The 24,215-nt window shown below is 51.6% G+C and overlaps 1 protein-coding gene across 1 annotated transcript; it reads right to left on the minus strand.

Annotated features, from left to right (window-relative positions):
- Window positions 1-1,751: 1,751 nt before the first annotated feature.
- On the minus strand, window positions 1,752-21,443 carry Sec14l2 (SEC14 like lipid binding 2). Its single transcript, XM_038319247.1, has 12 exons — window positions 21,273-21,443; window positions 19,358-19,433; window positions 14,512-14,555; window positions 14,075-14,134; window positions 13,660-13,848; window positions 11,724-11,819; window positions 11,559-11,619; window positions 11,099-11,182; window positions 7,925-8,031; window positions 7,707-7,846; window positions 7,422-7,591; window positions 1,752-3,244 (listed from the first exon to the last, which is right to left on the minus strand). Exons 1-12 carry the CDS (start codon window positions 21,324-21,326, stop codon window positions 3,114-3,116), a joined length of 1,212 nt encoding a protein of 403 aa, XP_038175175.1. The 5' UTR covers window positions 21,327-21,443; the 3' UTR covers window positions 1,752-3,113.
- Window positions 21,444-24,215: the final 2,772 nt, after the last annotated feature.

Below are 24,215 nucleotides of genomic sequence, written 5' to 3' on the forward strand. Positions count from 1 at the left end.
GTCTTCTTAGATGTGTGACTTGTAGCAAAGGTGTATTTCTCTGAGCCTGAGTTCCTGTGTAAATGGGAGGCATGCCAGCATTCACACTGCCTAGCCTAATTAAAAGTCATCATGTATTATTCAGTCGCTTGGTTTGCCTCAGTAAACTCTTGCACTAGCCTTGGGTCCTGTTTTACAGAGGGGAATTAGAGGCACAGAGAGAAAGGTCTCTCTCCTGACTCACACAACTGTAAGGTGAAGAAACGGATTTGAATCTAGACTAGGTGTTTTCAGATCCCGTGCTCTAAAAGTGGATTCGGTAAATGAGGTGGGGAGGGTTGATGGTCAGTGCTCTGGAGAGGTAGGAGCCGAGACCCCTAGTCCCTCCTCTGCAGCTAACTGGATCTTCCTGGGGGCCAGACATCACAAGAATGAGCAAACTAATGAGGCCAGGAGCCAAGTTTTCGGCATACTGAACTCCAGGGAAATGAGCAGAATAGAAAGGAGGAGGGAGTTGGGGGATTAGTTATTATGAGGTGAGCCCTTTCCCTGCAGGGGAAAAACACTCTGGGATATCAGAGGCAACGGTGTGGCCCCTGGAGACAAATCCCGCTGTGTCACCTTGTAGATGTTAGCCACCTCCTTTCCAAATCCCAAGTGTCCAGTTCAGTAAAACAAAATGGAGGGGGGTGGGGAGATTGTTACATAGGTGGCTCCCAGCCACCTGCAACTCCACCTTCAGGGGATCTGACACTTCTGGCCTTCAGAGGCATCCACACACGCGTGCTAAACGCTCATACAGAAACACACACATACACATAAATACAAATTATCTTAAATAGTTTCAAAAGTCAGGCATGGTGGCGAATGCTTTTAATCCCAAAATTTAGGAGGCAAAACAGGCGTCATTACAGTCATTACATGAGTTCGAGGCCAGACTGTCTACATAAGGAGTTCCAGGCCTGGCCTGGGATACGTATTAAAAAAAAAAAAAAAATCTTTGCAACAACTCCAGGTAGTTAAGAAGAGGGTTTCTGTATTGCTCTTTTAGCCTTTTTTTTTAAACCCGTGACTAAAGATCTGAAAGGTCGATACCGACTCCCCGTGGAAGACCCCGTTTTCAGCCTGTGTCCTCATGGGATCTTGAGGGTCAGTGGGGACAGGGCCCGGTGCCGGCGCGGGTGGGAAAGGTAGATCTGTCTGCAGGCCCTGAAACACCGGTAGTGCTGGAGTGGAATTAGAAGACGGTCCCTAAAACCACGTGACGCTAATCCGCTGCCTCCCTCCCTTTTAGTACCCGTTGCTCACGCCGCACGCGCTCACCCGCGCCGCTCGGCGCGAACGAACCACCCCGTACGTCCGGAACCACCGAGTGGGGCGGTGTCTCCGCCCTCACCGTGAAGGCTGTCGGGAGCATCTTCATGCCATAAACAAAGATGGCGGACGACACTCAGCGGCTGGGCTAATCAGAAGACAACTTCGTAGGACTTCGGGGAAATTTCACGCGAGAGGAGGGGATCAGAACGCCTCTCTCTCTCTCTCTCTCTCTCTCTCTCTCTCTCTCTCTCTCTCTCTCTCTCTCTCTCTCTCTCTCTCTCTCTCTCTCTCTCTCTCTCTCTCTCTCTCTCTCTCTCTCGCTCTCTCTCTGTGTGTGTGTGTGTGTGTGTGTGTGTGTGTCAGACGGAGTCCTCAACTTGCCTTCGACAAGCTCAAGTTTGGATCTAGTATAGAGACCGCTAGGAAGCCGGCGATAGGCAGTGAATTCTACTTCCTTTGATTTGAAAATTGCTTTATTCATTGGTTAATGTACCTAACAGCATTGTAAACCAAGGCCAGGAAATGTTCCTGAGGTGTGTGACTAGATCCTGGGTAGCCTCGGCCCTCTCTGGTTGCTAGCCCTGCACCTATACAGAGCTCCCTCTGCTTGGTGAACGAGTACTCAGGCTGGGCCGGGGGTCTCATTCCGAGGGGAAAGGGGGTCCCCGCAAGGACCTGGGGCCGCGTTCCAGAATTCTGGGCAGTTCGTAACCGTAACCTGACGTTTGCTCGCAAGGTGTGTAGGGTCAAGAGCTGCTATTGCAAGGTCGCCTGTGGCCGCCCCTTGCCCCTGGCTCAGATGCTTGCCTGCCCTATGGCCATCTTCCCTGCAGCCTCCCTCCCTGGCTGCCAGCGTTTAGAGGCAAGAGGAACCCACTGCTGCCCTGCAGTTACATGCCTCCACAGAGAAGGGCCTGCCGAGCCCTCTCCCAGGTCAGTCGGGAGACTGGTTCCCAGGCACTGTGGGACACTCAGACTGGGAAGTGCTCTCTATGTGCTGGTCACTCCCACTTCCCGTTTTTGTGTAGGATTGCTCAAGTGGAGGCTTACTTAGAGGCTTAGGACCCACCCACGGCCTCCTGGGTCCTTTCAGATCAGTCATTCTTGAAGGTAATTACCCTTGTGCTTTTGGAAGGTTTCTCTTTCACTGGACAGCAGTGGCTAGGTACCAAAGTTCTACAGAACTCTGGGTCACTGACAACCATTAGGAACTAAACCGGCAGCCAGTGGGGCCCAGGAGTTGGCGAGGTTCTCTAGGGGAGAGAGGCCCCTCTGTTTGCCTTCCGGTGCCGACTTGGGTTACTCCTGAGACTGGGGGGGGGCGGGGGGGAAGGGAGATACTCAAGCCTTTTAGAAAAGTTTGGAAGAGGTGGGGATTCCCATCATGTGCCTAGCAGCCTGCTCCCTTGCAACCATCATTACGATCATGGAGATTTGTTCCATGTTCGTTTAGGAGCAAATGTCTTCCCAGCAGCTGACTTCCCTGAGTGTGGCACCCCAATCTCTTCACTTCTAATTTCTTGCCTGCTGCCATCCTGTGTACCCCTCCTCTCCCTGACTTAGCTGTCACTGGGCAGGTGAAGTTGTCAGGTCTCCAGGGTAGACGTCGTTAGAGCCAGTTTCCGGAGACCCCCTTAGCAGTCTGATGACAAGGAACCACCCTATCTGTTTGTCCTCTTTGGATTCTGGCCCGGGTCTCCTGTGCAGTCTGAAGTCTTCCCTCCAGCCCAGTTTCTTAGGGCTACTAGGTTGTTGGAAAGTGGCTACTACAAAGAAACAACCGACAGGAAGGCTCTGAGGGGGGCAGGCGAGAGCTGTTATTTGGGCGTGACTGCCCCCTGCTGGTTCATCTTCTCCTCTGCTGCCTTGTCTGGAAGCAGGACCTCCACAGTGAAGCTGACTTTCTTGGCATGGATGAAGCTGTAGGTGTTGTCAAAGCGCAGGACATCTGAGGGAGCAGAAAAGGAAACGTTCAGGCAGTTCCCGCCAGGAGGCGAAGGGAGGTGAGCAGGGCTGGATTTTACTGACTGAACAAGACGGTGTGCTAGGGGATGGAGAGAAAGTACTGGAAGTCGTCCTTGGCCTTCTGAAACTCAGTCTCACTGGGTTGACAATGTGTTCATAAAGTGGAAGAAAAATGTATGACACAGCACAGGCCTAGAGAGGTGGGTGACAGAGAGACTCACATCTGTAAGAGCTTGGAAGGAAAAGGCCTTCAAGACCAGCAGCCATGGCTTCCTTAGACCAGGCTGACTAATGTTAGCAGTCAGAGTTGTGACGATGACGTCTGTGTGGGGAAGCACTGGGTTTGGAGTCTATCTGTGAGGTCACATTTTTCCCTCTGAGTGCAGCTCTGAACTCAGCAGCGCTCCTACTTGGCATCAGTGAAAGGGTTTTATGTCGCACAGTGGGGCAATGGTAGGTTGGGCTTTCCCTCTGATTTGCCTTCCTGTCCATACCCCTGCCTGATTTGGATCCTGGGAAGCCCAGCCTATTCCATTTCTCTGCAAAATTTATGAACCAGGTGCTTAGCCTCTGGGAAGATTAATGGGGCAAGGGGTGCTCACTGCATGCCTGCCCATAATAATAAAAGGATGGGCTGCTCATCAAAGGAGAGTTGCTTGAGCAGTTTGTGTTGTAATCTGTCTTCTGGAACACTGTTCTGATATTAAAAAGAAAGCTTAGCTGGCCATGGTGGTACACACCTGTAATCGCAACACTTAGGAGGGTAAGGACATTCAAGACCAGCCTCGGCTATATACTGTTGAGTCCAGACTGAGCTACATAGACAGAGTGGGAGTGGGGAGAATGGGGATGGTATCTAAGATACATACAGAAGCCAAAATAAACTTCAGAACAGTTTGTAACACTTTTGTTAATTTATGTGTAAAAATAATTGGGGGGGGGGGTATGTCTACAATTAGAGGTTCTTTGGTGGTAGCACCCAGGAATGACACTGTTCTGGAGGGAAGGTTTTCTCACCCACTGTCCAGCTTTCTCCAAACATACGCTGAATAATGGGCATGTTCCTTGCATATGTGACTGTATAGCGATTGGCAGGCTTGCTATAGAGTCAAGCCTCTAAAGGGATGGGCAGTGTTTGGCAGGCTGGCGGGTGAGGAGGCTGTGGGCTGTGTGTCCTCTAGGAAGGAGCGTGGACACAGTTGGCAGGGACGGCGTCTAAGTCTTGGCCGCTGAACAGGCTTCCTTTCGCTCTAACTCTGCGTCTTTGCAAGCTTGTTCCATCTCACTCGGATGCCCCTTCAGGACAGCTAAGCCCGAAAACAGAACAGCAGCACCACCCTTCTGCGCTGCTCCTTTCTCACTTCCCCACATCTGACTTTCACCCCAGGATAAACTGCACTGGGCCAGCAGTCGGCACAGCGCCCACTCCTTTCCCCTGACACTTCATGGTGTCAGTCATCTGATTCCCGTCTCTACCAGAGGTCCTGCAGATCCCACACTCCCCTCCTCTGGGCAACCAGAGTCCACCATACTTTGATCTCCTTAGACCAGGATTGAGATGCTTTGCTTGGCAAAAAATCTGCCCTCGAACACAAGGAAAGGCTTTGTAGGAGGCACAGGTATAGGGAAGGGCAGTCGTTACAGCTCGTAGGTCTGTGTGGCACAGGGTGACACTGGTCATGTATTCAAAGGCTCATGGAGTCCCTGGAGGCCCTCCAGTCAAGGGCGTCTCAGCTTGTGATGGGTGACTGGCCTCTTGGAGCACCTTGAGGTTTCAGGGCCAGTGTCCCAAAGAGAAAGATGCTGTTCTTTAGGGAAGTAGGTGCCATGTTACCTCTCGTATATGTAGTAAAATGTGCTGGGAGAAGAGGTCTGGGGCTTGGGGTTAGAGCACCTGCCTAGCATGCAGGAAGCCCTGGGTTGAATCCTTGGTACCTCATAATAATTATTATATTCAAACTGACTTCCTTTTGTTTCTATTTTATATTGTGGGTGGAGTATATTGATTTTAAAATGATATGCGTAGGTGGGTTACATTGTCTGTGAGTAACAGGAACAATAGACATTATTTATGAGAGGGCAGTGTTGGTTCTTGGATTCAGAACCACTTCTCTGGGGCGTCCGTGGACTCCAGACAGAAATCTGTTCTAGCCTACTTCCCTCATTTGATGGTGGAGGAGAGACACTTGCTGGAGCACTCTGGGAGAGGTGGTGGCAAAGCTAGACCTTCTCGGCATCCATGCCTGCGAGCCTCTTCTCCCAGCACTGCCTGGCCCCTTCCTACAGTGTTTCAGACCTTCCTATCCACATTGTATCTTTCTGTTCAAAGGCCATTTCATTCTTTTCTTTATTCTTTCCATCCCTAGTTGAACATTTCACACAATAGGCTCTCAGAAAGTAATTGGGAGAAGATGAAACCCACCCAAATGTTGGCCTCTCCTCAGTCCACCTGAGCAAGGGGCAGAGAAGCCCAGGGAAGGTTGTGTTTGTACCATTTGAAGCTGACATACCCAAAGGTTTAATTCTCTACGGGGTGATCATGCTCCACTTTGCAGGGGTCACCTGGTCCTCAGAGGCATTGCCCTTAGATCTCTTGATCTCAACAACCCTACCTCCCTGCTTTTTCATCTGAAAAGGGCAATTTTATCCCGTGGCCTGCCTCTGCCCCTCCAGCAAATAAGCAGATCCCAGGCAGGTAAGGGTTCCTCTGGGGAACAGATCCAGAAAGGACTAAAATAAACGAGGGTTCGCGTTCCCATCCTGCTGTATTAAAGGCTGTTTATCCTTCAGATGAACAGTGTTGGCCTCCTGCTACCCTGTACTTCCTTGATCTGGAACTCTTGTCGCAGCAAGGATAAATGTCTTAATTTTCCTTCAGACAGTCTGTGACTAGGAGCCTCTAGTGTCCTCTCGGCATCTACACTAGCTACGTGATGGGAAAGAGAACATCTTGTCTATGCCTCAGCTTCCTTTTCTAAAGAAAAGTCTCCCCTGTGAGTATAAAGTGCTCTCTCCTTTGTAGATGGCAATGCCTGAGCTGCGCCAATCCTTGTTCTCGGTGTACCACAGAGTATGCTTGCCCCTGTGACTTGGCTGCTCACTAACAAGAATGATCCCGCTCCTCCGGGAGCCAGATTGCGCCCGCACGCCCGCCAGCCCGGTGTGGTGTATCCCTAGGGAGGGAGCACCGGCACCACAGGCTGCTGGACGGGAAGGAAGGAACAGATCTCTGCAGGGCTAGTGCTGCCTCTCAGAGGTGCAGCCTCAGCAGTGGCGCCCAGGGATTCTGCCATCTCTGGGGACAGTCCTGCTCTCCTAGTTACCCTAATAATAGTAATAAAGATGGCTGTCGGTGCTGAGTCGCATGCTCTATTTCTGGCATCGCGCCCATTGCCTCACGGATCTTATCACATGGAACCTGGCATCTCTGCAAGATCCCAGCTATAGCAATCAGGAGCCACACTTAGGAAGGCCGAGTCGTTTGCCCAAGTCCACACACAGCCAATTGTCAAGTCCAGCTCAGAACACCTGCTTTTGGGAGCTGGGCATGGTGGAGCACACCTGTAATCCCAGCACGTAGGAGGCTGAGGCAGGACTGCAAGTTGGGGCCAGCCCGGGCTGCACGGGCCTTCTCCAAGGCTAACTAGGCCTGAGACAGCAGCCAGACACTTTTTAGGGATGCCTGTCCCCTTAGAAGTCAGAGGCAGAACTGACTGTGTGGGTGTAAGGATTTCACAGGGCATAGCATGCCAAAAAAATGCCAGCCTTAAGCACCCTGAGCACTACTCACCTCCAGGTCGACACAGGACACGAGAAGGCAGTGTACACAGGACAAAAGTGCTTGCAGGGGCTCATGTGGTGATGGTTAAAACCTTTAGACCCAGAGTTACAGAAATCTTTACAAATACCCAAAGCAGGACAACCAAGAAATTCCTAGCAGCCCGTAAAGCCAGTGAGTGACACAGCACATGGCCATAAGAAGGTCCATTCACTGCATCTTTCCAAATCTAGTTTTCCTGCTCTGTGTCAGAGAGGTGGCCTCATAGAGTACCCCTTCATGCTGACACTGAGGTGACCAACACACTGAGGAAGAGAGGAAGAGGTGTGTCATAAGCAGAAAGGTAATGGGCTTCACGTGTTGCCAAGACCCAGATACTTACAGATGCCTGGTTCACTGCAGGTGAGGGTCCCATCCTCAGGGACCATGTGGGAATTGTATCTCTGGTTGGGCAGCACCTCTGTCATCTCCCCTGCCCGCTGCCGTTCCCCCATCTTGGTCTTCAGGAAAATCCCAAAACCCACGTCTGATCCCTCCGACATAAACTGCCACCTGCAGAGGACATCCACCTGTGTGTGTGTGTGTCCATGGCAACTGGGCTTCTTGCACCGCAGCCCACCCACTGGCACTGACGAAGGCTGGGATCCCTGAAAGCAAGCAGCCCTACCTGAGGACACAGCCGGGGAAGAGGATCTCATACTCCACTTGGTGGGAGGAGGCTCGGGAGATCTGCACGCTGTGTTCATACTGCTGCTTCACCTGGTCTCGCACGTAGAACTGCTTGGGGATGTCACCGCCATAGTTGATCTAGAAGCAGAGCACAGGATGAGTCGGGGTGCCCTCTGAGCAAAGACTCCCCGTTGACCTCCAGCTGGTGGCCCATACCTTGGATTTACACTTGGGGTTTCCATCGGGGTCGGTCATAGTACCTCCGTACTCCACAGGCAACTGTTCAGGGCTGATATGTTTGAGTAAAACCTCCTTCCAGTTTGCTGGCAGGAGAGGGAAGGACAGAAATGTGTCACTAGGCAGGACTTTGTACCTGGTGGTCAGTCCTGAAGAGGCAGAGAAGGCTGGCCCTGCCTTAAAAGAAAGCATTATAGGCTGACATGGTGCACACGTCACCCAAGGGACTGCAGGCAGGAGCGCCATTAGTGTGAGACCAGCCTTGGCTCCATAGTGAGACTGTGTCTGGGGGGGGGGGGATGGAGTACTTCGTGAGCACATGATGCATACACAGTACTACATGGCGTCAGTAAGAGCCATTACTCAGAGGACAGCTCTGCGTGGTCCGGGGTTCAGAAACCTTGGGCTGCTGTCATAGTGGATGGGGACCAAAAGTGGGGGGGTGTCATGCAGTAGGACTACGGGTTCTTACACAGTTATGCTTATCTCCCATTTTCTCCTACACTGACTGAAAGAGCACCCCCACTGGAGAGGGACCCCTCAAATGGGCTTACGTGGCTTTACCCAGTCAACTTTATGTCTTTTCTTGCTGTTTTGGGCTGGTTGACTGCTTTTGTTGTTGCTTTTCTAAGTAAATCCTCTCCCGATTGGAGCAATTAGCTCTCAAGTGTCTGCTGCCAAGAATCATTTCCCCAAGAAATACCAGCCTGGCATAATGTTTAATTCCAGAAACCATGCCGACTATATAGACCGTCTATACCCAGCAGCTCTAGGCCAGGGACTAGCCTTGTATCCTCTGCATAGATGACTGGGACACTGACAATCCTGTGTCTGCCAGCCCTCAGGTGTTTAGGACCCCAAAGCATGTGACTCTTGAGAACACAGTGCCTGTGGCCTTGGGGTGACTTCATTGGCACTGCTAAACTCCGTGACCAACCTGGAGTAACTTTGACCCCTCCTCTGTTGGAGATCTTGTTTCTTCCCAGTCTGCCCAAGGCACATTTGGTGGAAAGAATTTGAATTGTGGGTAGGAGAACAGCCCGAACCTCCTACACAGCTCTGCTGCCAGGGAACCAAACTGCCTCGCTCACGCACTTGGTGGGTGGTAGCAACAGAAAAACCAAGACCCAGAAAAACCTATTGCGCTGATTTTGTTATTCTCCCAGCTGAGCTGGAGAGCTGGGAGAAAATCAAGAGAGGTCTTGCCATCCTACACAGAACAGCGTTGGCCACAGCCAAAGCTGGGACTTCACCGCCTCAGTCCTGACGTCCTTTGGTTTGGAATAGGGTCTCAATGTGCAACCCGGGCTGACCTGAAATTCATTGTGTAGTTTCAACCTGCTACCTCCCTAGTCCCTAGGTATCTTAAATGCTTTCTTGTTCTTTTGTGTCCGATGGATGTGTGTGTTGAAACCATAAATGTGGACGCCAAAGAACAGCTTCTGGGGGTTGTTTCTCTCCTTCCACTGTGGCATCAGGCGTCAAACTCAGGTCATCAGCCTTGTATAACAAACATATGTTTTACCCGTGGAGCCTAGTCCACATTGTCGTTTGAGACAGGGTCTCACTACGTAACCTGGGTTGGCCTTGAACTTAGAATGCAGCCCAGACAGACCTAGACCTGGAGATCCTCAACCTCCAAGGTGCTAGGAAACTAGACATCGACCACCTTTCCAGCCCAAAGTTGCCACTCTCGCTTTGTCTTAGCCCAAAGGTAAAGAAGCAAACCAAGGGGCTGGAGAGATGGCTCAGTGGTTAAGAGCACTGGCTGCTCTTCCAGAGGTCCTGAGTTCAATTCTCAGCAACCACATGGTGGCTCGCAGCCATCTGTAATGAGATCTAGTGCCCTCTTCTGAACTGTAGACATACATGCAGACAGAACACTGTATACATAATAAATAAATCTTTAAAAAAAAAAGCAAACCAAAATCACTACTTGCAATGTGTTATCTAAAGTCAGCCCTGAAGACACCTTCAGAATCACTACTGCCAGTTCAACTCCAGCGCCTGTCCAAGTTCACCTTTGTAGCCCATCAGCCCACTCCCTATCTCCAGTAGGCCTGGTTCCTGTGTGTCCTCCTGGCTGGTTTGGAGTCACACCTTCCCTGGGCCCCGGCTCTCCCACTCCTCTGTGTATCCAATCCTTTTCACGGTCCCCAGTGGGCTCCTCTTACTCTGCCTGCACTAGGACTTGGATGTTCCCCAGGCTCACTGCAGACTCCTGAATCCTCAGCATCAGTAGGTTTTGCACAGTCAGCCTCTATTTGTGATTTAACCTCCTCTCTGTGGCCAGTCGATCTCTGCTGTTTTGCTTCCTAGGCAAATTGTAAATCCGGCCTTTCCTCCTTATCCCTGACGTTGCCGCCTGGGTTTACACCATCTCTTGCATGGGCAACAGCATGGCATGCAAACTGGCATCTGGCTTTCGTGGACTTTTGCCGGTAGGTTGAAAATAAGACTATGGTGACTCTGTGGCACTCTGCCTCATTCCATGACCGCTGCCTGCACCATCCTAAGGGAGGTCTTTACTCGGTGCTCCTCTTTCTGCTTTGTTCCATGTGGCCACCTTGCTCATGTTGCTGTGTGTAGCTTAGGTAGACATGGCTCTCACCTCAACTCTGGTGGGATGAGAGTTGCTGCTAGCTGTGACTACCCTGTGGTTTCCCTTTGTCCTATGTATCACGCCGACAAGCATGTTTGTGTCTCCCTTCCCTGAGAGCTAGCCAAGGGACTGGCTTAATCCTGGCAGCCTGGCAGCTAGTCCTGAAAAGGTGTGTGGGGGAGTGGAGCCACTCACTCCTGCCTGCCCCCCACCCCCTGTGATCTCCACACACCCTCCTGATGCTCTTTCTAGTGTCTTCTGGTTCATACCATAGCCTTCTCTCTGTGTTGTCTCTCCCTGTAATACTGTAAGCCCCTTTAGGATAAGCCCTGGAATTCCGTTCATCTTTGAACTTGCATGGTGAGCCCAATGCTTGCTTCTAGAGTATGTGAGGAAACACAAGAAGCCACAGATCTGTCTCCACTTGCCCCTATGTCCCAACTACTTCCAAAGTAGAAGATAGGTCTTTGCCCTGGAGGCTGTGACCATACCCCTAAAGCCAGATGTTGTTTGGACCACACACACCAATGTGTAGCATTTGGGCCACTTACCCCCCAGGACCATAATCTTCTTCCGAGTGTCCTCACTTAGGAAAGGCTTGATGAGGTTATAGGCCACAGGAAACAGCTTGGGGGCTGAAAGAGAGGCAAGACCACGTGAAGCAGAGAGCAATGGTAACTCAGATGCTGCCAGCGTCATCAGCCACCCATTTCCACTCATGGGGCAGCTAAGCAAGAGGCTCTGCCAGACATATCTGAAGTCTAGCTTCTAAGCTCTACAAGGATTGTAGCCAACCATTCTCCTATGGCATCACCAGCCTGAATCCTAAGGGGCCAGGCGGCTCACACGCTCTATGAGCTGTAAAGCATCTGTACAGGCCAAGGTCAAGGTCAGGCTTCTGAGCAGGCCCCTGGGCCTCTCCTGTGGCTGCCATTCACTCATTCTGCCCCCAAGCAATGGTTCCAGCCTCTTGTTCTTATTTGGCTCCATCACCAGAAATTCCCAACTTACCTTTAACGACAAACAGACGCTTCAGTGTTTCGGGATAATTTTCTTCAAACATGGAGAGAAACTGTGGAAGCAGAAGTGGTCCTAGTTTCAGTAGCTCAGGTCTCCAGGCCACGGTACCCTTCATCCTGTGAGTCCTGCCCCCCCCCCCAGCTCCCTGCCTCTTACCTCTCCATAGGCCTCCACTGCAGGCTTCCAGAGGTGCTTGAGGCCGAGCCCCTCACAGTCATAAATCATGGTGATGGTCTCTATCTTCTTCCCTAGCTACCAGGGACAGACAGACAGCGAAAGGAAGTCGCTGAATTCAGGGCCAATGCTCATTGGGTACAAACAGAGCAGGCAGCAGAGATGCAGATGTCATCCAGGGTGGAATTGTGACCTAGACAAACTATTCTCCTCTAGCAAAGGACTAGGGTAGATCAAGGTCACATCCAAGGTCCCTACTGTCCAGCAGGTTCTCCTGATGGCCTCTGTCCTCTGTCAGTTACTGTGTGCTCCCTGGGCAGCACCTCTCCCGCCGGCTTAGACACTCCGTTCTACCTAAGCTCTAAGGAAGCAGCAGGTTGAACCACGTTTGTGTCCCCAGCCTCTCAGGTTCTGTACTGGGTGGGCTTTTGTGAACCTCAGCAAAGAACAGCGCTGAGAGGTCTCCCTGCTTTAACCCCATCTGCAGCTGCTGGGGGAGGAGGGGTTAGCGAAGGCTCCAGCTTGCTCCTCAGTCCTTCCTTTCTTTTTAAAAAAAATGTTTATTTTGTCTGTCTTTCTGTCTCTGTCTCTGTCTCTGTCTCTGTCTCTGTCTCTCTCTCTCTCTCTCTCTCTCTCTCTCTCTCTCTCTCTCTCTGTGTGTGTGTGTGTGTGTGTGTGTGTGTGTGTACATGCCACAGTGGGAGTGTGCAGCTCCGAGGATAACTTGCGGGAGTTGCTTCTCCTCTTCTACCACGTAGGTTCTCAGGTTTGCTAGCAAGTCATTTACCTGCTGAGTCATCTCTCCAGCACCTCAGTCTTTTTCTTAGCAGGGAATTGTCACCCTGATGCTTTGAAAATAAACTTGGAGGATCAGGGATCCTGGATTTGTCTACATCAGGACCACCTGGGCACACACCACCCCATAGCTGCCCAAGGGTAGTTTAGTCCAAGACAAGATCTCACTGGTTCCCATGGAAACAAAAAAAGTAGTAACAATGTAGTGAGGTGGTTTTCTGAGTTTTCTTCTTGTTGTTGTTGTTTTGGTTTGGTTTGTTTTTTTTGGGGGGGTGGGGGTAGGGGGATGGTTGTGCTGAGAATTAAACCTTGGCCCTTGCCTATACTAAGTGAGCTGTGTGTCCCTGAGTGACAACGCCAACTGTAGTAATTTATAATTTTTTGTTTTCTGTTGTTTTTATGTCCTACTATATACCCCAGGCTAGCTTCAAATTCAAGACCCTCCTGCCTCAGACATGTTTGTTTGTTTTTTCAAGACAGGGTTTCCCTGTGTAGTCCTAGTTGTCTTAGAACTCACTCTGTAGACCAGATTAGTCTCAAACACACAAAGATCTGCCTGTCTCTGCCTCCCGAGTCTGGGATTAAAGGCGTATGCCACCACCACTCGACTATATACTCCACTCACCTCCCTGCTGTATTGGGGTGGAAGCCCTGGATGTGCGGGGTGAGCACTGTACCAGCTGGGCTCAACTCTCACACTAGTGAAGTTTTTATTAAACCGGATGTCTTCGGTAAAGGACCGCATTTTAGTCTCGGATCTTCCCTACAAACACCATTCCTATAGTTTGGGGGAGTCATCACGTCAACAATTGAAGGTTACTTTAAGTTTTTACTTAGCAAAATGAAAGTGTAACAAGATGGGAGCATAGTTTAGAGGTGGAGAGCACTTGCCGAACTGCACAAGACCCTGGGTTCAGTCTTCAGTCAAAGGGATGGAGGGAGGAAAGAAAGGGAAGAACAGAAGAAAACAGATGGATTGGTGACATGTTCATCTAAAACCTGGAGATTTCGGGTTTGTGAAACCCAGACTCTGAGACTGGTGCTTCCATCCCTATGTGACATTCCTGCTTCTCCTTGACTGTCTCCGCCATGATCAAATCACTCAATGGCAGACAGACCGTACCTTTGTGGTCTGGTGGGCACACTCCTGCAGAAGCAGCTCACAGTCCCTCATCTTGGTCCTGAGCAAGTCCTGCTTGGAGGCGGAGAATAGCAGACCCTTGGCATCCAGGGGACCAATGATGTCGTACCAGACTGGGCAGCCATCTAGATCATAGCCACACCTGCCGCCTGACAGATACTGCTGGATCACCTGGCCAAAGACATAGAAAAGCACCTCGAAGACAGGCCCGGGGACGTCCATCCCTTCTGCTGGTTCACAAGTCTCTCCCTTCACATCCTCCCCCGGGTGCCGAGAGATACCTGTTTTGGAACTATAGTGTCTCCCTCTGAGGTTCCAGGTCCAGTAGACCAGGGTACAGACTAGGAGCCTAATAAGCATCCTCACACAGGGATGGAGTGGGATAACTGGCCCTCACCTCGGGTGGCTGCCAGCTGATGATGTTGTCGATGTCCTTTTGCTTCCGGAATTCCACGTGCTGCAAGTACACAAAGATTTTGGAAACACAAGACAGAAGAATAGGTGTGTGGTGGTGGTGGGGTCTTGACTATGCATGAATAGGTGACCAGCACAGATGACCCCTAGAAGGAACTGGACAGGGGTGGGAAAGGAGGCCCTAGTTTCTTCGGATATATCAGCAAGAACATCATTTTGGGCTAGTTATAAAGTAGGGAAGTCCAATGTTTCCAGGGAAGGAAGTGCACTTTGTCCCTCAGGAATAAAGCAACAATTGTTGGCTAATAACTATGTCACACAAACCAAAACCTATACTAGGGGTGGGTGATGGGTAGGCAGGAGAAGTCCAGGCACAATGCGACTCTGGCAGAAGGAACTGTGGTGGCAGCAGAGACTCACCTTGCGGAGCATGGCCTCTGACTTCTGCAGGTCAAAGCTTCGGGCTGTAACAAAAGCATGACCAGGGTTGGGAATCAGACCGCATGTCTATGAACCTGTGCCCAGGCTGGGGGCCCAATCCCCTTGTGGGTTCCCCCAGCCAACTGTCAGCTTTGTAAACCCCACAGCCCTGAGCTGGTGGGGTAGACAGGTCAAGTTCAAGGCAGTTGGGAGTGGGCAGCGTTGCCAAGCTGGGGTCAGAGTATCCTGGTAGATAATCAGGTGAAGGGTCTTATCTCAGAGAAGGTGAACTCTGGAACCTTTTATCAATCAGCCATCTCCCACAAGAACAAAAGTTATCTCTTCCACAGTATAATATCCAGCCCTGAGAAATTGACCCACAGTTCAAAGATGAACATAGCTGTCCCGGGAGCTGCGGCTGAGCTGCCAAACATCCTGGAGAGGTAGAAGAGTCAGTGTGCCTCTAGCCAATCCTGACATTTCCCTAAAAGACTCACACATCCCTCAAAGGAGCACAGTGGGGTCTTAGTTTATGTGGACCCACCCCAACAAGTTGTCCTGCTCAGATCTGAACCCAAGATTTCCCTGTCCCCTGAGGCCACCTGCAGAAGATCAGAGTTGCCAGCCTCACTAATTGCTGTGAGCTGCAGTCTACTCCGGGGGCATCACAAGAACAGAGTTCCTTCCCCTATCGTGCAACAGTTCTCCCAAACCATGAACTCTGACTGCCCTCCTGGGCCTTCCTTCCCATCGTGCTGCCCGTCCTTAGAGCCATTTCTCACACTCAGCTCCACAATCACCTAATCACTTCCCTTTGGATATTGTCCCCCTGGCCGCACCCTCCCCCGGCGAACCTCACAAGCTGAGCCCAGGTGTTGTTTGCCCCTTCTCCGATATGCCCTAAGAATTCTCTTTGCAACGGTCACACCTTTAGTTCAGGTGGAGCTTAGAGTCAATTGAAACCCCAAATCCCTCACACCTGTGCTCCTCACACCTGCGCACCGGCTAAGCCGCCAATCCCTCCATGGAGAGAGAGGCAGGCCCTCCGTTGGTATCCCTCTCACATTTCCTCTGGAGTCTACTCCATTCCATCATTTGAAGCGTTCCAGAGAGGCTGATGGGTGTGGCCTCTGACCTACAAACTATCTCTCCTAGCTATACATCCTCCACTGATTTAATTGACATCTAGATCTACTGATAGCCCTGGAACCGAACATACAGTCTGCCCTTTGGGCTGTCAGCTGTCCCTTCAGCATTGCGCTCTGGGAGCAGGGGAGCATACTCCCTAAGTGCATTCGTGAAGTCCAGTCCTCCATCGGAGTCAGGGCAGTGTGTCTAAAGGTCTGATCAAGCCTGGGTGTGGTTCCTTGGTAGATCAAGACACCAGGGTCTCGAGTTTGAAGTCGGCCTGAGCCGCATTAGAAATTCATGCTAATCTGGGCTACATATTGAAACACTATCTTAAGAAAGAAAAAAAGATCAGTAAGATGGTTCAGTGGGTGGGCTGGAGAGATGGCTCAGTGGTTAAGAGGCTGGTCTGTTCCAGAGGTCCTAAGTTCACTTCCCACATGGTGGCTCACAACTATCTGTAATAGGATCTAATGCCCTCTTCTGGCCTGCAGGCAAATGTGCAGACAGAGTACTCATACCAAAAAAAAAAAAAAAAAAAAAAAAAAAAAAAACACAAAAAACATTTAAAAAAAAACAAAATGGTTCAGTGGGTAGCGGGGCTTAATGTACATGCCCGGCAACCTGACAGCTTGTTTGCTCCCCAGAGGCAAAGGTAGATAACTCCACAGTTAACCTCTCACCGCCACGTGCGCACTGTGGCGTGCACTCCTCACTCCCAATCTCTCACCCTCTATCTCTCTCCCTCTCCTACTACACATTTAAAAAAAAAACTTCTTAAAAACAAGAGAAAGAGTTGGCCAGGCCACTGCCACTGTGCATGCCAAATCCTCTCTGGCAGATCCAGCAGCCACTCTGGCAAGTTGGGCTTAGGAATTTCCTCACTGCCACCCTTCCTGTGCCACCAGCAGCCCCGGGTTTAGAGGAATGTAATGTGGGTCTGCATCTCAGCTCTCCTATCTTGTGTGTTTCCAGATACCGCGTATGCCTGACCATGCCACTTGAGAAGCTTGAACTGACTATCCTTTTGTAACAAAGGAGCTAGACCGTGAAAATGAGAGTTTCTCACAGAAAGGATGCCTCCCTCAAGAGAGGAGAGCCCTTATCTCGGTACAGAACAGGGATCCAGGAGTAGTAAACTGAGTACCCTTATCCAGGAGAACCTCTCCAGTTAACTCTACCTGCCAAGGTCCAACATTCAGGATCTTTCCCACCATGTCTGTTGAGTCAGGTCTTTCGAGGCTCCTGCTGCCCTGCTCAGAAGCAGCTGAAAGCCTGGCATGGGGCACTGCACAATAACCGAGCAGGCAGCCTGGGCTCTGGTTTGCCCGCACCTTAGCCCTGTACGCTGCAGACTCGTTCAGTTATACTCCCCCTCTCTCAGGGTTCCTCCCACCTCTATTCTGTCTTGCTCACTGGCCTTCCTTGCTGGGGGACCCAGATCTCACTTTGAGCCAACTGCTGGGAGAGCCAGAGAGAAGGGAACCCCAAGCTCATACCACATTCTACTGCAAAAGACTCCTTTAGAATCAAAGGGATGAGGGGGGAGAAAGAGTGTTTTTTTTTAAGGCAACAAAAACCCCAATTCAAATTCCTAATAGGGTCTGAGTAGGCCAGAACTCCTGCCTAGAAAATGCGAGGCACCAATGAGCTACAGAGGGGAAACTTCCTCTGCTCAGAAGCAGAATTTGAAACCAGAAATGCAACTCAGTGGTAAAATGCTTGCCTGGCATGCCCCAGACCCTGGGTTCACTCCTTAGCACCCCCAAAACAATTACGAAGCAATGCTTGACCTCAGGAGCTGTTCACTGGGAAGGAGGCTGTGGCTTACTGGAAAAGGGGCTGGCTGGGAATCCAGGGCCCTGGACTCTACTCTGACCATGCTTTCCATTTCCTTGCACCTTTTAGTCCCTTGCCCGGTCTGAGCCTGAGTTTTCTCATCTGGAGAGTGAGAATCACCATCCTGAGAGGGAGGAGCTGATGCCAGATGTGGGTCCTGATTAAACTATCGAGCCTTAGACAAGTGATTTATCCCATCCCGGGACTCCGATAGCAAAAGTTTAGTGTCTGGGAGACCAGCTGCCAAAACATCACACTGGCCTAGACCTGCAGGGGCTGGAGAGATGGCTCAGCGGTTAAGAGCATTGTCTGCTCTTCCAAAGGTCCTGAGTTCAATTCCCAGCAACCACATGGTGGCTCACAACCATCTGTAATGAGGTTTGGTGCCTTCTTCTGGCCTTCAGGCATACACGCAAACAGAATATTATATACATAATAAAAATAAATATTTTTTAAAAAAGAGAGAGCTGCAGAGTTGTTCAATGGCTTCCTCTCGCTTCCTTCCAGCAGAATCTCCATAGCTGGATCATCTTGCAACTGGCCCTTTAAGGAGGCTACTATCTTCCCACTCCTCCACCCACCTGCCTCTAGCTGTAGCCTTTCAGCAAATGCTAGGCCAAAATTTCCTCCAGCATAGACAGACTTCATTGCCACCCCCATGCCACCCCTCCACCCTCTCTAGGTAGACTGTGAGAGGGGCCAGATCACATGGGGGGTGGGGTAAGGGTGAGCAGGTGATAAGTCAGGGGCCCATGAGCCCCACATGGCTCTCCTGGGTACACCTGTCTTGGGTTGCTGCTAGCAGATCTTCAAAAAGATGCCAGCTTGCCGGGCGGTGGTGGCGCACGCCTTTAATCCCAGCACTCGGGAGGCAGAGGCAGGTGGATCTCTGAGTTCGAGGCCAGCCTGGTCTACAAGAGCTAGCTCCAGGACAGGCTCTAGAAACTACAGGGAAACCCTGTCTCGAAAAAAAAAAAAAAAAAAAAAAAAAAAAGATGCCAGCTTTATTAAAGTTCTGGAAAGCAAAATCGGCATCTTTTTTATCTATCGCAAGTCTTCCTGGGCTGGGAAATGTGTGAGTGTGCAGACAAGTCACAAGGCAGGTCCAACGTCTGCAACAGAGTTCTCCGGCTAGTCAAACACAGTGGAACTCTCTCAGGTTTCTGTCTAGTAGTAAAGTTTCTATGAAGAAAAGTGAAAGTATGTCAGAAGAGCCCAGAAAGGTGGCACATGCCTCGGATGACAGATAAGAAGAGGGAAGAGCACAGACAGGTACAAGGCATGCTGGTTGAGTCTGATCCCGACACTAGCTGCAACATGTTCCTGTCAGTCCACAGGCAGACCTTGCCATGCCTTCTCTTGCAAAGAAGCTGGGCACCGTGTCTAATCCATTTCTCAGAAGAGGAGCCTAAAGATCTGTGACCTTGGCCCAGGTGACAAAACCAAGCTGGCACGACTGGAACTAGAACTCAAGACGGGGAGGGAGCACCCTCCTCAGTCTCCATACACAGTGCCCTTCATTCAAGCTGACAGCACCAGGACCCTGGTTCTAATCTCAGCTCTGCCTCCAACTTCCCACTGAGTGGGGCCTTTCTGGGCATTGATTTTCCTTCATGTCTGCAGAGCAGATTTGCAGGGTAGATGAAAAGGATGCTAACCGTCCGTACCCAGAGGTTTGGGTCTTCTTGCTGACTGCAGCTCACCCAGCAAGTCCCTTCACCTCTCTGGGCTTCTGTGTCTGTATCCTGTAGAAGGCTTGGGGTGGGTGGCACCAGCCATCCTTTCGTCTCAGCTTGACAGGCTTTCCAGAGGATATCATTTTATCATCCAGAACATGCCCCTGCCCCTACCCCAGCCTCCCATGGCCATCTCCCCTCACCTCGGAGCCATCGAAGGAGAAAATAGTCATCTGGATTGGGCAGAGTGGGCAGCACGTCCTGGACATTTTCACGAAACTATAGGGAGAGACAACTGAATAAGTGGGAGCTTCCCAACCTCATTCTTCCCAAAGGGACCCTCTACTGGGGGCCTTTGCCAGAGCCCTCCTTTACATACTGTTGTAGCCTCTGACTGAGTGAGGTTGTGGGCTGTGTTGCTAGAAGTACCGGGCAGGAGAGGAGGGCCCTGGGACCAGGACACTGCCCTGCCTCACTTCTGAGCAAGTGGGTGTATTCCCAGCGAACAGTGATCAACACCGTTAGCGGACACTCTGGTCAAACCACGGGGAGTGCTGTTTGTATGCCCAGCACCTGTCCTGTGCACAGCCCTTATCTGGGTTCTGTGTCTTCCGTCTCTCCCAGAACCTCAAGAGGTGTCGCTGTCACATTTTACAGATGAAGAGATGAGAGCAAGAGGCTCGGGCAACACCCCCAACAGCTGGGATACGGATCTCTGAGTTCAGATCCCAGGCTCTTCCCTCTGCAGTCTGCCCGCCCCCTGGGTAATGGGAGCAGAGGGAAGGAAGCGGGGGTAGTCTCAAATGCCTTCATTCAAAAATGGTGGCCAAGCTGAGCTCCAAAGACTACAAAAGAGAAGAGGGAAGGAGAGAGATGACAGCCCAGATGGAGGGGGCAGCTCCAGCAGTTAGCCACCACGTGGGGTAAACAGTGACTCCAAGGGGAGGCCACATCTAAATCCAAACTTTCATCTGCTCTTGGGGAGAGTAGGCCCCCTGCTGCTCTCCCTCCAGCAGTGACCTTTACCTGGTCACTGACCTATAGGACACCCCCAGAGGGGACCAATGAGGAATGGCCAGTTCTGCCCTTTGCCTTAGGTCAGACCCTCCCATCCCCCAAAAGCAGCTCCCAGCATTAGGACAATGGTCATCTAAACAGCAAGGGTATGCCACCCTCACCGAGAACCTTACCTAGTAGCCCATGGCTTAATCACCACCAAACCCACATCCGCCAGACTTCCTCTGCAGGTCAACAGTAAACTTGGCATGGGAAAAAAAAGCCACCCCCCAGCAACCACATCTGCTGTTGCACTCTAGCATAAGTAAGAAACTGCCTGGCTGTGGAGTCTCCAAACGCTGGGGCTGGACCCCACCAATTCTGGCCCAGGGCAACTGGTCTTTCCGGCAGCAGGGCCAGCCCCTGAACTTGAATGGAACAGAGAGGTGCCTCTCTGCCCAGGTGCCAAGGCAAAGCCTGGACCTATCCTTTCTGAGTGGCATCACTAAGTCCCTTGCCAGCCAAGGGTCTGGGTTGCCAGAGGGAGGAGGGCTCTTCTCTCGGAAAGGAACTCAACCCAGTTAGTCCCAGCATCTTAAGATTTCACACACAGAGGTGCCCCGTGGCCACCCTCTTCTGACTTCATCAAAGAACACACAGGTGAGGGCTTGGCCCAAGGTCGCACAGTGACTTGGTGCCTCACAAGGGCTCTGGGGAGTTTGCCACGAAGCTGTCCAGGACCCTTCCATAGGCCGCTGTCTCCGCAAGAGGAAAACCTCCCGGAAATGGGAGGAAACCTGGGGCCCTGCCCCTGTCCCACAGCCCTGCTGCCAGTCCCTGCCAGCCCCGAGGATGAATGTTGCCTTTGTGCCCTCAGCCGCTTCTGAGGGCTTCCAAGCAACCACTTCTTCCCAGGGGGAACCGCCAGGGCTGCTCGTGCTGGAGACTGCGATGACCAAACTTCCCGAGGTCCTCACACTGAACGAGAAGCGGTCCGCTAGGCACTAGCCAAGCGGGGGCGACTGGCCGCCTCTCCCTCAGTCGCCTGCTCGTGGGGACCGTCCCTAGCAGCGGTTTCCAGCGGGAAGGCGAGGGCCACAACTGGGACAAGATCAGGCTCACCTTGGCCAAAGCCTCCTCCTGTTTGGGGCTCAGGTCACCTACTCTGCCGCTCATGGTGGCTCAGACTTGGGGCGCGGCGCCTGCGGCAGCTGATGGAGCTCCGAGTCGTTTGCCACCGCAGCCGCAGCCGCTGGAGTAAAGTCCCAGCCTTTGGCCGAGGCCCCGGGGCTGGCGACCAAGACCCGCCTCTTAAAGGAGCCCGAGAGGCGGGGCGAGTCGCGCAGAGGCCCTGGAGGCGAGCCAGGATGCCTAGTCAGACACCTGAGCTACTTGGGCGGTACTCCTCATCTTAACCAAAAGAAAGCTGAAAAGAGCTGGCTAATGACCTCTTCCAAGGAGTGACTCCACAGGGCTGGACTGGGCCGCTCTTACCCCGAAATGTTGACAGCTCTCCCTGTGCCCACTGGGAAAGGATGCCCCCGACTAGTCTATCAGCTTCTAGTAACTCTGGTGTAGACTCTGCCATCCACTTATGATCATTACTACCTGCTCCGCTTGGGGGTCATTCAGAGGCGACACCCGGGGTTGCCGATGTAACTCGGTTGGTGGTAAAGGGCTTGCCTAGCAAGCGCAACCTTGAGTTGGATCCCCAGCACTGAATGGTCTTGACAGCGGCACATTTCTACACAGACTGTGATCCCAGCATTCAGGAGGTGGAGGCTGGAGAAATAGAAGGTCAAGGATCATCCTTAGTTACTTATTGAGTTTGAGGCTAGCCTAGAATACAAACAAACAAACAAACCAGTGTTGGTACCCTTTTTTCCCTACCTGTAGAATAGGCTTGGTGAAGAACGTGGTGTCTTGCTGAGGGGCAAGGAAGAACAGCCTCCCCCCTTCCCAGGACCCAGTTCTCTGTGCCTGACCTTCCTTTCGCTCTGGGAGCCACTCCTGAAGCTTTTGCGTCTCAGCTGGTGTGTGTGGCTTCCTCTCTGGAAATCTGGAGGCTTGGGTTTGAGTGCCCACTTTGCACAACTTTCTCCAAGTCCGTTTGCCCCTCTGCATCGTTTGCCTTCACTACCTGGGGGTGATTAGGGCCTGTAAAGCAGCAGAAGGCTAAAAGGGATTAATGCACATAATTCTCAGACTCGACTTCTGTGGCCACTTCCTAGCTGGCCCTACACAGGCATCCCTTGCTGGCTGCCTGGTCAGATCTCAGCCATAGGCTAGACAAAGAGGAAACCGTGGACACCAGGGCCCACAGGGCCCTGCTGTGGCGTCTCTGCTTCCCATCTGATCAAGGGCCTGTGGGCTCCCCACTAAGGACAAGTCTGACTTGTGGGTGGACTCATGGCAGCTTCATGTCCAGCCTGTGCCATCAGACTGCCTCCACCCAGTTATTCCCTCTGCCCTTCACCATAAAGCAATTTCTTCTTTTCCCAAGTCCAACAGCCCCTCCTCCTACCGGAGTCCCCAACCACTTTGGTCTATTTCCATGCACCTAGCACCTGGTCACAAGCCCAGGGACACATTCTCTTCCTACTGTATGTCAGGTAGTAGGCATTGCTCTGGAACCCAGAAATGCTCACACACCACCCTTTGGTCCCACACGTACTGAAGAGAATACAAAAGCAAGGCAGATGGCCATGGAGAGGAGTCTAACAGTAAGAGATTAGAAAGGACAACGTTTGCTTTGGATGAAGGGACACTAGAAGGCTCCATTGAAAGAGTGGACTCTGACTGGCACCTTAAGATGTGGGGACACGGAAGAAGGAACTCTCAACCTATATTGGCACAGCAGCTTGAGCTAAGTTCTGGTAGATGCAAAGTGTGGCTACGAACAGAAATGCAGAGGCAGCATGGGGTGGGAGTGGGGGATTAAAGCCCTGGTGTGACCTTGCTTATTAACATCCACCTTCTATACCACACTCCCCCACTTTCTGACCCCCAGTGTAGGCTCCCGTAGACAGGGATGGAGTGTGGTGGCATGTATATACACTACAGCACTCAGAGCAGAGGCAGGAGGATCACAGATTTAAGGCCAGCCTGGGCTCAAACAAATGACAGGAACTGGAGGGGAAAGGAGGGGGAAGGAGAGAACGTGGTGGGCTTCAAACCAAAACTCGGTGCTGGCCGTGGTCTGGACGAAAGGGGAAACATGCGGCACCCCACAGAGTTCATGGGGCCTCACTTAATAGTGGGAGAAACTGGGACTCAAAGAGGCCATGGTTTGCCCAAAGTCATTAAGTGTACAAGAAATGTAGAGTGCCCAGTGACAGATCAATGGAAGCTATCAGTTGAACCCACGCCTTCCTTCCTTTATTAATTAATGCAGAAGTAACCCTCAGCTACCTCAAATCCAGATCTCTCCTCACCCAGAGTCAAGGCAGATGGTAAGGCCTGCTGAAGGCATAAGAAAGGACTTTGCTGTGCCCCTGGTGTGGCCTCCTCCTAAGAGATCTAAGGAAGGGTGGGCTGAGGGGCAGCCATTGCCTGACGCCTCCGAGCCTGACCACAGCCAGGTAATGCAAGTGTCCCGGCCCTAGTTATAGCTTCTGATTTAGCACAGGACAGAGCTGCCTTCTTCACTGGATGCGAGACCTTTAAGAGTCTCCAGGGGCGGGGGACAGTGTGCTTTTTACTAAAGAAAAGGAGTGCAGCCCCTTCTGGCTGTGCAGCCCCTTACAGTTTATAAGGCCCATGCAGATGACTTCTCTTAGAAGCGCTGGCCAGTTCTCTAAAGTGGCGAGTCACCTGATACATGGAGGCACCTGCAGAAGGGCTGGTTCCAGAAGAGTGTTGTCAGTCAAGACACACCTGGCTGTGACTTTTGCTTCAGGGCCCACTCAGAAAACCACAAGGGACATGCTTATCCCAAGGATGAAGTCCCTAGAGTTGCTCCCCAAGCCCATATCTATAGATACCCAAGAGAAAAGTCCAAGCAAAGAATTCTCCCTCTTGTCTGTCCCTTTCCAGTTCTCTGGCTGCTCATTGCGTCCACTGAGA

Source organism: Arvicola amphibius, chromosome 1, assembly GCF_903992535.2.
Source record: "Arvicola amphibius chromosome 1, mArvAmp1.2, whole genome shotgun sequence".
NCBI lineage: Eukaryota > Metazoa > Chordata > Mammalia > Rodentia > Cricetidae > Arvicola > Arvicola amphibius.

Bases quoted from the DNA above. Each gene is read 5' to 3' on its own strand.
- Sec14l2 (XM_038319247.1), bottom strand. From the start codon at position 21,326: ATGAGCGGCAGAGTAGGTGACCTGAGCCCCAAACAGGAGGAGGCTTTG. The intron at 14,556-19,357 runs GTGAGGGGAGAT...CTTTTGTTACAG, and splicing joins TCTCCTTCGATGGCTCCGAG to CCCGAAGCTTTGACCTGCAG. The intron at 7,847-7,924 runs GTATGGGCCACC...CTCTGCTTCTAG, and splicing joins ACCCCAAGTGTAAATCCAAG to ATCAACTATGGCGGTGACAT.